This window comes from Mastigoproctus giganteus, chromosome 9, assembly GCF_048544385.1.
Source record: "Mastigoproctus giganteus isolate SK-2022 chromosome 9, ASM4854438v1, whole genome shotgun sequence".
Taxonomy (NCBI): domain Eukaryota; kingdom Metazoa; phylum Arthropoda; class Arachnida; order Uropygi; family Thelyphonidae; genus Mastigoproctus; species Mastigoproctus giganteus.
In genome coordinates this window covers 197,038,432-197,054,293 of record NC_143583.1, presented here as the reverse complement: position 1 = coordinate 197,054,293, position 15,862 = coordinate 197,038,432, and the positions used below count along the sequence as shown (strand labels likewise).

General features: G+C 38.5%; 1 protein-coding gene across 1 annotated transcript in view; it reads right to left on the bottom strand.

Annotated features, from left to right (window-relative positions):
* Positions 1 to 15,862, bottom strand: part of LOC150081006 (venom factor-like) — a 785,003-nt gene that overhangs the window by 199,311 nt on the left and 569,830 nt on the right. The window contains exon 31 of the mRNA XM_090382066.1: positions 14,697 to 14,829. Within this exon, the coding sequence (XP_090238192.1) occupies positions 14,697 to 14,829 (133 nt within the window). The remainder of the gene's footprint in view (positions 1 to 14,696; positions 14,830 to 15,862) is intronic.

Here is a 15,862-nt window from a genome sequence, read left to right as displayed (position 1 = left end):
TGCTGCATAATCCGCTTTTTCATTCCCTGATATCCCCATGTGGCCTGGGATCCAACAAAAGATGACTACTTGCTGGTGTTCTTGGATATGCATCAGCCGAGATTTTATTGTTGCTATTACAGGATGTGTTGGCGAGGAGGAATTTTGCTAGGCTATAAGTGCACTCTGTGAGTCTGTATATATTACAGTTTTTTGGATGGACAGATGGAGGATATTTTCTAAGGCAAGGTTGAATGCACATAATTCTGCTGTGTAACTGCTGCATTCAGTGGGCAAGGAAACAGAGATGGTGTTATAGGGAAAAACGGCTGCAGCCCCGACTCCATTTTCAGGCTTTGATCCATCAGTGTATACTTTTGTAAAATGTGGATAATTTTGTGTGTGAGCAGTATGGAGTTGTTGTATATTGATATTAGCAAGTGAATGTTTTCCCCAGTTTAGGAAATAGCTGTCACAGGATACTTTAATAGAAGACCATGGAGGGTCTGCACTGTTTGAATCTTGGAGTACTTTGTCGAGATGTATATTCCACGTTTGCGATAATGCCTGCAATCTGATGCCAGTAGGTTGAACTGCTCTAGGTTTGTTTCTATAGTGCATAGAGAACTGTGGATTATTAAGTATTGGCCTAATGGGGTGAGTAGATATACTTAGAATTTTGGCCGCATAGTTTAGGAGTAACATCTTTCTCCTGAGTCTGAGGGGAGGTTCATGGGTTTCAATATAAAGACTCTGTACTGGCGATGTTCTATAAGCACCTACAGCAATCCTGAGGGCAGAATGTTGAATAGGGGCAAGACGTGCTAACATGCTTTCCCTAGTATAATCATTCACCGGGGTACCATGATCAAGGCGAGATCTGATTAGGGTTCTATATAAGTGAAGAAATGTGCAACGATCTGCACCCCACAATGTAGAAGAAATATCTCTTAGTAAGTTCATTTTTTTCTGGCAAACAGTCTGTAGATGTTTAATGTGTTCTGTAAAGTTCAATTTATTGTCAAAAATCACACCAAGAAGACAAACGCTGTTCACAACAGCGACAGGTTAGTTTCTTAAGTGTATTTCAGGATCTGGATGCATCTTTCATTTGTTACAAAAATGAATGACACTAGATTTCTGATAAGACAGTTGGTAACCATTCTGTGTCATCCATAGTTCGATATTATTGATTGGTGTTTGAAGTTGCCTCTCAATAAAACTCATGTTTTGTGAACTGCAAGAGACCATCAGATCATCAGCATATAGGTATGAATTCATTGTATTGGGAATAATTTTAGTCAACTGGTTTATTCTTATTGCAAACAAAGTTGCACTAAGAACAGAGCCCTGAGGGACTCCTTCTTCTTGTATATGTTTTGGATATGTAGGTCCTTGAGGTTGTCACAGACATTCTCTCAGATATGCCAGACAAGCTGTACTTGCTACCTGGGAGTCTAAAACGCTGATGGAACTGATATTCGGGTGACACTCAAGTCAAGTGGACCCAATTTCGGCGAAGTCCGGACGGTCTGTGACAACCAAATCCTCTGCTTGCACCTTCACGATGGTGGGACTGTTAGTAATCCTGGGTATAACCTCCATGCACAAGCACATGGTGGGTGACCACCCAGGTGTGAACCAACGTAAGCAGGGGTCGAGGTGTGGCGCCCACACCACATGGAGGAATGCCGCCCCTCTATGTTACCAGGCAGTACTAGGTGGTAGATGACTCTCATCAACCGGTGAAATACCACCACTTTGCTTATTGGAGGCTTGAAGTGGTGGAACCCATGTTTAGTCTCTAGAGCTAAGTTCCGGTCAACCCTTCCCTATCTCTTCCATCATGCAGTATGATTGATGACTCTTGAGGTTATGATGAACGTTGTGGCGAGATCCAATATTCCTTACATTTCGAGGGTACAGCTCTAAAACGGTTTTCGCAGGCCGGCTGCTAGTTAGTACACCGGACCGAACCTATTGGTAACTCTCTAGGAGGCTTCCGGATCAGCTAGTGTATAATCTTGCTACCTCTACTCTGCCAGATAGTGACTGGAGGGAGTCCGAGTAGTGTGTATGCGGGGAGCATTGTCGAGGCCACGTTATGTCAAGGATCTGGGTATATTCTTCCCACATGTACGCCATATCCAAAAATTTCATTACTTCATACAGCATGTCCCACCCACTTTTTCTTACTATTGAATACACCATGAATTGTCAAACTAATAGAACAAGCTTATCTGCGAAAAGATCTAAACCTCCCAAGGATTTCCTAATTCATTTCACAAATATACGTGGTCTCAATTCTAATCTCAACGATGTCCATTTCCACTTGCAGTCTGCCAAACCCCATGTACTTTTTCTGACAGAATCTCAGTTATCGGTTGATTCAACTACTGTTCATCTCAGATGCCCAAATTATTCGCTGTATGATTCCTTTCGCCTCAAAGGTGGTACTTGTGCATATGTCCGTTCTGATATTCCCTGTCAGAGACTTGGCAATTTGGAATCTCCTCTCTTTGATCTTCTCTGGCTTAAAATCTCTCTACCTCATTGTGTCAAATTCATCTGTTGTCTCTACCGTTCTCCCAACTCCATTAATCACTTGGAGCTCTTTGACTTCCTCTCGTTGCAACTTGACTTTCTCCAGTCCAACTTTCCTAACAGTGAGGTAATTTTCCTTGGTGATTTTAATGTTCACAACTCCAGCTGGCTTCCGTTTTCTAGTCACACCGACCCAGCAGGTCGAGATGCTGAGGCTTTTGCAATTACTAATGACCTAGCACAGATTGTTCATTTACCTACAAGAATACCGGACAATCCGAATCATACAGCCAATACGCTTGATCTTTTTCTCACAAACAACCCTTCTAAGTACACGGTCGAAGTGAGAGGTCCTTTAGGCACTTCAGATCACAACTTGGTGATTGTCTCTTCTCCAATGGAACCTTTATCTCATGGCTATTCCCAACCTCGTGTTGTTTGGCATTACAAGAATGCAAAATGGGATGACCTGCGAGACTTCTTTTCTTCTTTTCCTTGGTCAGATTACTGTTTCAAAACTCCTGATGTCAACGTTTGCTCAGATCGTGTCAGTGAAATTATTCTTGCAGGAATGGAATCCTTTATCCCACACTCCACTTTAAAATCTCGTCCTTTATCTAAACCTTGGTTTTCCAATAAATGTGCTAAGGCTGTTCAAGAGAAGAATGTTGCATATCGTAATTGGCTTGTTTCTAATTCTTCAGTTTCATTTTCTGCCTACACCAAAGCTCGCAACAATTGTAAAGCAGTTATTAATCAGTCCAAACTAGAGTTTGAACAGGCTAAGAGTAGAAAACTTGCTTCTTGCCCTAATGGTAGCCGAGCATTCTGGTCTCTTGCCAAAGCTATTGGCCGCAACTTTTGCCCATCTCTGCTTCCACCTCTGTCCAAACCAGATGGTTCTGTTGTCACTTCAGCCAAGGATAAAACTGACCTGCTAGCATCCCATTTTTCTTCCAGCTCATGTATTAATGAACTTGGTAAAACACCTCCCACCATTCCCAACACGGTCCATTCAATGCCTCCTGTGGTCTTCCGTCAAAAGGATATCAGAAGGATTTTGATGAATCTTGATGCTAAGAAAGCTCCAGGTCCTGATGGTATTTCTCCACTTGTTCTCAAAATCTGTGCTCCTGAACTTACTCCTATTCTTTGCTGCCTTTTTTCACTTTCTTATTCCAAAGGTGTTTTTCCTTCTGTTTGGAAATTTGCTCATATCCAGCCAGTTCCTAAAAAGGGTGACAAATCCCTCCCATCCAATTATCGTCCCATTGCAATTACTTCTACTCTTTCTAAAGTAATGGAGAAATCAATTAACCGCCAACTCTTAAACTACCTAGAAACCTTCCGTCTGATCAACGATCGCCAGTATGGATTCCGTCGGTGTCGATCCACTGGTGATATTCTGGCTTATGTTACCCATTTATGGACTACTTCAATGGAAAGGTTCGGTGAAACACAAGCAGTTGCTCTTGACATCTCAAAGGCTTTCGATCGTGTTTGGCATAAAGGTCTTCTAAACAAGCTTCCATCTTATGGTTTGCCAACTGTTTTTAGTAATTGGTTATCCAGTTTTCTCTCTGATCGCTCACTGAGGGTGATGGTAGATGGCTCTCTGTCTTCTAACTTCTCCACTAATGCCGGTGTCCCCCAAGGTTCAGTTCTTTCCCCCACTCTTTTCCTCTTGTATATCAATGACCTTCTTCCATTGACTGGAAATCCTATCCATAGTTTTGCCGATGATAGCACATTGCATTCAACTTTCCATTTTGAGAAACCTTGCCCTGCTCAATCAGCTTCAACTTCTCGAAAATCTGCTACCAATTCCTTAAATGCCGATCTTCAGGTAATTCTCCAGTGGGGCAAAGACAACTTAGTTGATTTCAACCCTTCTAAAACTCAGTCTTGTCTTATATCTCGCAAAAAGGATTCTTCTGCTCCTATGCTTATCTTTAGTGACACTCCAATTTCTAGGCAAAAGGATATATCTCTTTTGGGGATTACCCTGACTTCTAATCTCTCTTGGCACAAGCACATTACAAATATTGCTTCCTCTGCATCTAAAAAACTTGGTTTTCTCTTTCGCTCTCAGCGTTACTTTTCTTCCAAACAGCTGCTCACTCTGTATAAATCGCAAATCCGCCCTGCCATGGAATATTGTTCCCACATTTGGGGTGGTGCCCCCAAAACCTCTCTCAGGCTTCTTGATTCCATTCAGAAGAGGGCAGTTAGGTTAATTAATGATTCATCTCTAACAGAGTCTCTCCACTCGCTTTCTCATAGACGTACTGTTTCTGCTGCATGCCTCTTCTACAGATATTTCCATGGGCACTGTTCTTCTGAATTGGCTTCTATAATTCCCGCTCTCTCTTTCAAAACAGTCCGAACACGTGCCGCCACCAGCCAACATCCATTTACTGTCCAACTTCAAACCCACAGAACCAACTTTTCATCTTCCTCATTTATTCATTCAACTGCCGTTTTCTGGAACAACCTTCCTTCATACGTATTTCCTGAAAATTACAATCTACAGAAGTTCAAGTCCAATGTCAACAAATATCTTCTTTCGTCTTCTCAACCTCCAACCCAAGCACGGTACTAAGTACTATAGGTTCTAATACCTCTCGTGTTTGGGGTTCACATAAAAAAAAAAAAAAAAAAAGGACTTGCCGATATCGAACTTGAAAGGTCCTCTGCTGTAAGAAATTCTGTATGAAGTAAGGTAAGTGACCTCTCAGATCCAGGGAATGAAAATCTCAAAGGCTTTCTCTATATTGAGACATGCCATGACGAAATGCTTATTTTGAATAAATGCATTCCTAATATTTGTTTCTGCTTTGATCATAAGATCTAGTGATGATCGGTTTTCCTGAAACCAAATTGATTGTCAGATATCATGTTTTGGGAATCAAGGTACCATGTTAGTCTATGGTGTATTATTTTTTCTAGGGTTTTACTTAAGCAGCTAGTCAGAGAAATGGGTCTATAATTATTAGCACAGAGAGATCTTTCCCTGGTTTGGGTATTGCCAGTACAAAAGAGTGACGCCAGGAACTGGGGAATGAATGTTCCATGAAGATGCAATTATAGAATGTCAGAAGCGAAGATAGCGATTTATTATCTAGATGCTGTAGCATTAGATTATATATTCCATCAGGGCCAGCAGTGCTGTTCCTTACGGTGGATAGAGCCTCTTGAAGTTCTATCATAGTGCGTGGTTGATTGTACGGTAGAAAGGATTTTGTTCTGAAATTCAGGTGGGATTTTTCGGCTGAAGCCTTAATATTTTGACATGATGGTTCGTATGCCTTTGATTGAGATAACTGAGAAAATACTATGCCTAGGACATCTGCAATCTCTGCATGAGTAGACAGTTCCATCCCATTCCAGGTGATAAGTGGAGAGGACAATGGGTGAAATTTGCCATTTAATTGCCTGATTTTTTTTCCATATAATTCTTACGTCAGTATTTTTATTAATTTCAGTTACGAATCAAATCCAAGAGTCTTTTTTTGCTTTCTTCCTAATATGGTGGGCCTTAGCTCTAATTTTTTTGTAGTTCAGGTTAGCAGTGGTAGGGTATTTGCGGAATAAATTCCACGCACGGTTTTTTTCTTTTTTTGCATTTCTACAGTCCTCATTCCACCAGTAGTTTCTGCTTTTACGGATGCTTGACTGTGATTGAGGAATGGCAATAGATGCAGCTACTAGGATCTGTTTTGTAATATGGTTGGCAGCTTTGTCAATTGGATGATATTCAATGGTCTGGTTGTCGAAGGATACATGGGAAGCGTACTTTGTCCAATCTGCCTTAGAAAATTTCCATTTTGTGCTGGTTTCTGAAGTTATGCAGGGTGAAGTTTGTGTTTTACAGATTATTGGATAGTGGTCACTATTGAGTGGATCGTCCAGAGCAGTCCACTCAATACTAGGAAAGAGGATCGGAGAGCAGATGGATAGGTCTATTGCACAGACTGATCCTGTTGGGAGATGGAAATAAGTTGGTGAGCCTGTATTTAATATGGTTAGATTTTGTCTGTCGACAAGCATTTCAATGAATTGTCCTCGGGTGTCTGTGTTGGGAGATCCCCACAATGGATTACCTCCATTGAAGTCGCCCAATAAACAGAAAGGGGTTGGAAACTGCACAATGAGATCTTGAAGTTCTTGAAAGGTACAAGGATAACTGGGTGCAAGGTAGATAGAAACCAGTGTTAGGTTAATGCCAATCACTATTCGCGTGGCAACAGCTTCAATGGCAGTTTGTAGCGGAATGCGTTTACAAGGGACTCGTGAGTCCACGAGTATGGCTACCCCTCCATGAGCATTAGTGGTTGTAGGTCTGTCTTGCCAAAAGAGAGTATAATTTTTTATCGAGGGAGACAACTGAGGTGTTAAATATGTCTCTTGTAAGCAGATTCCAATTGGATTATGGTTCATAATTATTTTGTGGATATCGTCAATATTGCTGTAAAAGCCTCTGCGGTTCCATTGTACGATGTTTTTCATTGTTTGGATTTAAATGGAGTAGCTGCGTCTGCTTGCTTTTTGGAAATCTGTTTCAGGCGGTCAGCTTTCATTTTCTCTCTCTTTGAAAAAACAGGTCTGGTTTCTATTTCGTCTTCTGGATGGATTTCCAGAATGGTTTCGTTTTCTTCTTGATTGCAAGCCTCATTGTGTTTATAGCGGAAGAAGATTCAGCATGCTGCTTATTAATGGGATCAGAATTTTCTTTTTGAGCAGGTCTTACGGAAGTTGCAGCAGCAACAGGTAGTATCGTGACTGGCGTGTTACTAGATCTAGCTGAAGTCTGTTGCTTTGAGGACTGTGGTAGGGAAGAGAGTATAGATTAGCATTAGCATTAGTAGAGGCATTTGATGCAAGAAAGCAAGCTTATGCAGCATCAGCCAAAAAAAAAAAAAAAAAAAAAAAACCACTTCCACTTCACCCCTCTGTTCGTTCAAAATACCTGTCCAGCTGAGCCTTAAACTTATTTAGGCTATCAATATCAACCTCCACCACAAGGGATGGAAGTCTGTTCCACCAACCAACCACCCGCAATCGAGCCTACTTAGAAATAAAAATGCTTGGTGGTATTGATGTGTCAGTCTGAATGGATATTGTATGAAATCTTTTGGTAGCATCAGCATATGTATGTTTGGGTATCAGTTGCTGTATTTGTTTCCTTGCTTCTGAAAATGAGACTTTTTTTTTTTCTACCTTGTACTTCTGAATTTTCTTTTCATATTTCCATTGGTCACATGTTTTAGAGAAGGCTGGATGGTTGCCTTTGCAATTAGGGCAGAGTGAGGACTGTGATTTACATTCAGCTTGGGCATGTTCCTTTGAGCCACAGTTAGGGCATACAGCATTATCTCGACAGACCGTTTGGGAATGTCTGAATTTCTGACATTTATAACATCTTAATGGATTTGGAATATACGGGCGAATGTGGCAGTTCAGATACCTGGCTGATGTAGGTAGGTATGGTGAACTAAATGCCAGTATGATGCTTCGAGTTGGGATAAGTTCGCCATCCTTCTTCAGCATAATTCTTTTCGCCTGTCTGACCTTCTGTCTTGTTCATTTACAATTTCCTCCTCTGAGACATTCATTAGGTCCCATTCTGAGATGACACCTTTGGAGGTGTTGAGTGTAGCATGTGGTGACACCTTGACTGGAATTCCACCAAATGTGGAGAGTTTCAGAAGGGACTCAGAGTGTTGGGAGCTGGTGGTCTCAACCAGTAGGTCGCCAGATTTCAGACGTCTCACCATTTTCGGGGAACTTGCTACACTTTTCAGACATTTCTGTATGAGAAATGGAGACAGATTGCCTATGGCCTGATTTGTTAAAGAATGCAAGATCAGGAAAGTTGGATATTCTATTCGTCTTCAGTCTCTTTCTGGTGTTTTTGTCATCACCGGGATGGTGCAAATCCATTGAATTAGGATTTGCTGTCTGGATAGGGGGAAAGTTGTCGAAATCCATATTTTGCTCCTTTTGGCCCTGGGGGTTTGCTTTACCACCCAGGTTTCCGGCCCCGCCACGGGGAAGCAGGAGCAGTGCCACGAGGTGACCAAGCGGCTGAGTTAGTAAGTTAGTACTAATAGAAAAAGGAAACAGAAAGGCGGTTTTCCTTTCTGGGCTTCTGCGAGAGAGCTACTCTAATATAGAAATTAAGAAAATGGTGTTTGAAATTAAAAATATAAACTGATTGCTTAAATTCTCTTTTTAGAAAACACTTTCAGAGGTGCACTATAATCGCTTGGCAACAGAACGCTTGGCACCCGGGGCCTAAATGAGTCAGATGAAAATTTTACCGTGAAGGAGATAACGATAAAAGAACTAGATGAAATCTTTCGCATTGCAGAGAACCTCAAACAAAAGGTTTGAGGTTCTCTGTGATATTTATTTTGCCAGGGCCCAGAAAAGATTGTTGTCGGTTATCGGAAATTGATTGATGAAAAGAGAAAGTCAACACTCTTCAAATGACTCTGTTCAAATATTTCCGTAACAAATTGTTTCTTCATTGTGTATTTTATGTCAGGAGGTTCCCAAATTTTCTTGGTTCACGGTGCCGTTAGTGTCTCAGTAATTTTTTCACAGCGCACCTAGACCAAAAGAAATACCACACGGTTCATTTATTAAGTTGTTAAGTCCAAACAACTTAATAAGAAATGTTCAAACTGTGAACTACCTCAATCTAGTAGTTCGCGCTGTGTCCGACAGATATCACTGTGTTTCTCTCAGAAATTTAAAATATTCCACGGTGCACAGTTTGGGAACTGCTGTTTTATGCAATAAACATTTAATTTCATAATTATTTTCATCATCTTTTATAGGGTACACGGTTAAAAAGTTATTTAAAAGGTATTTTTAAAAATCTTTATTCCTGAAGGTCAAGGATCAATTATAATTTTTTCTATTGATTATTATATTCGATTAACGTGTTTCCATTTTGCGCAATGTGCACAGGGGACGATTGGTTTGGTTTTTTTTTTAGGAGCATTAGCAACTAAGGCCATATCGCTCCGGGGATATGCGGTGGGCATTCCCTGACCTTTCCGCATCCTCCGTATTTGGTGGTCACAGGGTCGAACCCCGGTCTAATCAAAAAATGTGTGCTACGCATTGCCGCTCCTGCCCACCTGGCTATGGAGGCGCCGCATGGGGGGGGGCAAATTAATCACGTTAATTGAGGTCAGCCTGTACTCTCTTCTTTTTTGCATTCATATATGAGAAAACTCACTATCCCCATTCTTTGCTCTTTTTGCTAGTAATCTCGAAATTAGCCTTTGCCTATCTTTCCCCATTGCTGGCTTTGTTGCATATCATCTTAAAGCATTCATAAGAATTGGAATCATATAATTGTACCTGTTCCATGCCTGTTTATTTTGTTTGATTCAACTCTTAACCTCATCTAGCACACAATTTGTCAGCTTAAGTTTGTGGCACTTGACCACTTTTGCAAATACTGCTTTGCACAAGTGGTTTTGAGAATGCATTCCTTCAATATTTTTCATATCACATTTGTATGTGACACCATATAGTAGTCTCTAAAGCTAATCAAGCCCAAGAAATGTCTCACTCTATTATAGTCCCCTCTCTTGAATTAAAGCAGAAATATGCATGCATAATGTGTAATTTTTGTGTACTTAATTTCATAATCTTCAAAATGGACGCATCTAATAGTCTCATGTATATATATTTTGTTCATAATTTTCCTTTTCAGAAGAATTTTAATATCATATACTTGGATTTTAGGAAAGGTTTTGACACTGTTGTGCATGAAAGACTACTGTACAAATTGGAGCAGTATGGTATTAAGGGTAAGTTGCTACAATTGATAAAAGGGTAGTTGGTTGAGTGGAAGAAGACAGAGTTTGTTTGTTTGTTTTTTAGGAGCATTAGCAACTAAGGCCATATTGCTCCGGGATATGTGGTGGTCATTCCCTGACCTTTCCGCATCCTCCGTATTTGGTGGTGATGGGCTCGAACCCCGGCATAATCAAGAGGCGTGTGCTACGCACTGCTGCTCCTTCCCAACTGGCTACTGAGGCGCCAAGAAGACAGAGAGTAGCAATGAATGGATGCTGCTCTTCGTGGACTAATGTTATTAGTGGAGTGCCCCAGGGTTCGATGTTGGGCCCACTGTTGTTTTGTATATTTATCAATGATATTGATGAAGGCATATCAGGCTTAATGTTGAAGTTTGCAGATGATATAAAGGTTGGCAGGGTTGTTAATGGCAGTGTACTACTGCAACAGGATCTAGAAACAATGGAGAGATGGGCTGAGAAGTGGCAAATGAAGTTTAACATTGACAAATGCAAAGTACTGCATATATTGGTAGAAGTAACCCCAGAGAAATGTACTAACTGTGTGGTACTACACTTAGGGTGGTAGAAAATGAAAAGATCTGGGAATAATTTTGCAATCAGATATGAAGTTTTCTGAGCAATGCGAAGGCTGCCAGTGCAGGTTCTGGGGTATTGTCAATGAGATACAGGAATTTTGCTAGTAGGGAAAAATAGGTGATTATCCCTTTGTATAAGGCAATGGTCAAGCCACACCTTGAGCACTGCATACAGGTCTGGAGGCCTCATTTTAGGAAGGATGTAGAGTTGCTTGAGCATGTACAGAGAAGGGTAACAAGATTGGTGAGGGGAACGAAGGGGTCCTCTTACCAAGAAAGGCTTAAGTTCTGCAAATTGCAGCGGCTGGAGACTAGGCATTTGCGAGGTGACCTGATTGAGGTGTATGCTAAGATTACAAACCTGAGGGGACATAAATTCAAATTTAGGAAGGACAGTACAATAGATGTGCAGAAATGTTTAGCCAGCGGATGGTTAATTGCTAGAATGAACTGTCATTGTTAAAGTAGTTGAAAGCTTAAATAAATTCAAGGAGGAACTGCACAAACTTTTAGAGGGAATGGATGTGCGAAATTGTTTTTTTTTTTTTTTTTTTGATGATGCTATATAATATCGAATTTTGTAGATGATAAATATTAATGGTTATCATTAATATATGCTCGTATGCTTGCTTTCTTGCATCACATGCCTCTTTTACTACTACTACTATTAATAAAATTTTTGTTTAACTGCAATAACATGTATAAATTGTGCAATGATTTTAAACATTGTTTTTGAAAAGTATTTACTGTTTTAAACTGAATGAAACTTTGATGTTGTTCTTTAAAAACTGAAAAACAGTGTTTTTGAATTTTTAATGAAAAATATCAAATTAAAAATCAAATAAATATAGAAAAACTATAAAATTATTTTATAAAAATATAATACTAAAAATCTAATATAATATATAAAACTAAAAAATATAATCAAATATTTATAAAATTATTACTAAAAGGTAAATTTAAATATGTCAGTTCCCCCATCATCATTACTGTAACAATTGATGCTGCAAGGTTAAGAATTCCTCCGGTCTTAAATTGATTCAAACACAGACTTCTACAAACAAATGCAGTGAAGAAACCTTTAACTCTCTCTCTCTCTCTCTCTCTCTCTCTCTCTCCTCACCATTAAGGAGATTTATTTTATAAAATTTATATAAGATTTATATAAAAAAATATAATTAGATAGTATGGATCACAGCTGCAATGCTCAATACATTCTACGTTGATATCAATATTTGTAAAATAATAAGAGGAGTTTACCTCAATATAGTACAGGGAATACTTCCGTATGATACAGTAAAAAATTAAAAACCAATTTAACACAATTAAAAATCAAATTAACACAATTAAAAATCAATTTAACGCAATACGAAAATTAAAGAATTTAACAAATATTTTCAAAACGATTTTCCTTCCTGAAGCTGACAATGCTTTTCGACCGTATGTCGTGATCACAAGAATGAAAATTACTGAATAGAGGTGAACATGAAACTTAAGTAGTGATTATTTGTCTTCATGCATGCACGTAAAAGCCCGCACATTGGAGATCAAATAGGGCTGACGAACATTAACAGAATTCTCGTGTAATTTAATTTCTACAGTTTCTGCAATTAATAGTCACGTATAATTATGTTGGACATTAAGTATTTTGGCCTCGTTAAATAAAAAAGTATGTTTTTCGTTAATGGCATGAAAGGCTAATTCTGACGCTGCTGAATGAGAAGCATGAACTGAGGCCTCATGTTGATTAACATGAATATTCAGAGAAAAATGCATCGAACCTTAGTAAGATGAGTCGCAATCACCGCAAGAAATATTGTATACCAAGTCATTAATTTGTGTTGTGAACAAGGAAAGAACCGAGCGATTGTGTGTAATTTCTGTATTGGCCTAGCTACAATTTTAAATTCAGTATCTTTAAAGAAATTGTTAAGTTGTTTGTGCCACTGTTCAATATGGAACAGAAATATTGAACAGTGGCACAAACAACTTAACAACTCATCCCGGGGGCTCACATCTGGTGAGTATGGGCTTGGCAAACCCAGGGTCCTGAGCTGGATATCATCATTCTTCTCTTTCTTGGTGATTCCTTTCTACTTCTCTCTCTCTCTCTCTCTCTCTCTCTCTCTCTCTCTCTCTCTCTCTCTCTCTCTCTCTCTCTCTCTCTCTCTCTCACACAGGGGGGTAACTTGGGAATTTTTTTTTTTTTTTTTTTTTTTTGGCTGGTGCAGCATAAGCCTCAGGCTTCCTTGTACCATATGGCCATTAATAATAATAATAATAATAATAATAATAATAATAAAGTATTTTTTGATATTATTATAGTTGGTTGATGTAGTATTTTAATTCGGTTTATTGTAGTCAGGGGATAACCCCTGTTTAAGAACCTGCTAGTTAATATTTGTATTTCTGAGCCCAAAGCGGATTCTACATTATAATGGCTATCATCCGTTCACCTACAAAAGATCCGTTATCTTTAATCAATTTCTAAATGCCTATAAATGTTCAACGACGGAATCTGCTTTGGGCTCAGAAATACAAATATTAAGGAGATAACAGCAGTTATCTCCTGACTATAATAAACCGAATTAAGGTACAAGCTAAGGATAGGATACAAAATACTACACCAACCAACAATAATAATATCAAAAAATACTTTATTTCTGTTCCATATGTTGAACAGTGGCACAAACAACTTAACAGATTCTTTAAAAATAACGAATTTAAAATTATAGCCAGGCCAATATAGAAATTACACACTATACTGAACAATTGCTCAGTTCTTTCCTCGTTTGCGACACAAATTAATGGCCTGGTTTACAACATTTCTTGTGGTGATTGCGACTCGTTTTACCAAGGTTCGATGCATTTTTCTCTGAATATTCATGTTAATCAACATGAGGCCTAAGTTTGTGCTTCTCGTTTGGCAGTGTCAGAATTAGGCTTTCATGCCATTAATGAAAAACATACTTTTTTATTTAACAAGGCCAAAATACTTAATGTCGAACGTAATTATACACGACTATTAATTGCAAAAACTGTACAAATTAAATTGCATGAGAATTCTGTTAATGTTCGTTGGCCATATTTGATCTCTGATGCGTGGGCTTTTACGCACATGCACAAAGACAAATAATCACTATTTAAGTTTAATGTTCGCCCCTATTCGGTAATTTTCATTCCTGTGATCACGACATACTGTCGAAAAGTGTTGTCAGCTTCAGGAAGGAAAATCATTTTGAAAATTTTCATTCTTTAATTAACTTTTCATTCTTTAAGAATTAATTTAATTCTTTAAAGAATTAAATTAATTCTTTAATTAACTTTCATATTGCATTAACATTGATTTTTAATTGTGTTAAATTGGTTTTCAATTTTTTACTGTAATGTAAGTTTTTCGATTTTTTTTGTTTTAATTTCTGGAGGGTATCATATGGCAGTATTCTATGTACTATATTGAGGTAAACTTGTCTTATTATTTTACAAAAAAATATAATATAAAATTTATATAACAATATTAATTTAAATAATAAAAGAAAAATTGGGTCTGTCGGCTCCTCCCATCATCATTATTGTAAAAGTTGGGGGTACCATTGCTATCAGGTTAAGAATTCCTCCAATCTTGGATGGATTCAAATCCAGACTTCTGCAAACAAGTGAAGTGGTAAAACCTGTACTCTTTCCTCCTCCTCACAATTAAGGAGATAACATATGATTAAAAATATAATATATGTTAATATGGAAAAGAACTGACCTGGTCTCTGTATATTAAGAGCGCGGATAAGGTCATCAGGAAACTGTTCAAAAGCATCTTCTTGAGGGTCATCCTGGATGACTGGTGGCAATGGCTTGTCTTTTATTTCAGTAATGTTAACAATGATATCAAACTGTAAAAGGAGTACATATAATAATTATTATTTTAATGGTAATATGAATAAATATTTTAATAAATTCTGAAACATATTTTTTTCCTGCAAGTTAATTTATAATACTTCTAAGGTAAAAGGAGTACATATAATAATTATTATTTTAATGGCAATATGAATAAATATTTTAATAAATTCTGAAACATTTTTTTCCTGCAAGTTAATTTATAATACTTCTAAAGTAGAGTACCAGTCATCAAAATGTAAAAAAAAAAAAAAAAAAAAAAAAAAAGTGTCACAGGGCTCTAAATCTGAGTCTCACTTGAGTGCTTCTCATTGTTGAGCATTAGTTTAAATGATCTTTAATTTAGAAATTTTAAACAGAATTAGAGAAAGCAAGCCAAAACTAAATAACCCTTAACATAACTAAATATGCAGATGTCCAAAGAATATTTTACAGAATAATCTTTAAAGAAAAAATAATGCACTTGTTATTTATTTGGGTCTTGTCAATTACCATTCTTATTTTATAAATAAATTTATCATTATACTGCAGTGTAAATCATAGGAATACTCATTATTACCTGTAAAGTGCACATGTCATGCATTATCATTATTACTAGCCATGTAGTGCAAGGAAGCCTGAGGCTTATGCTGCACCAGCTGAAAAAAATTCCAAGCTACCTTGAGTGTTTTGAAGTCTGAGACATACAGCATAACGATGTTTTTCATACCAAGCGATGCCGACCGGGCTAGCCGGGTGGGTAAAGTTTGTTATTGTTATTTGGTTTTTAGGAGCATTAGCAACTAAGGCCATATTGCTCCGGGAATATGCGGTGGTCATTCCCTGACCTTTCCGCATCCTCCGTATTTGGTGGTGACGGGCTCGAACCCCGGTCTAATCAAGAAGAGTGTGCTACGCACTGCTGCTCCTTCCCACCTGGCCACGGAGGCGGCTGGTGGTGGTGGGTAAAGTGGCTGCCTGGCAACCCAAAGGTCGTCGGTTCGATTCCCGCCTCGGGCTTGGATCAAAGTACTGCAAAAACCTTGGGAG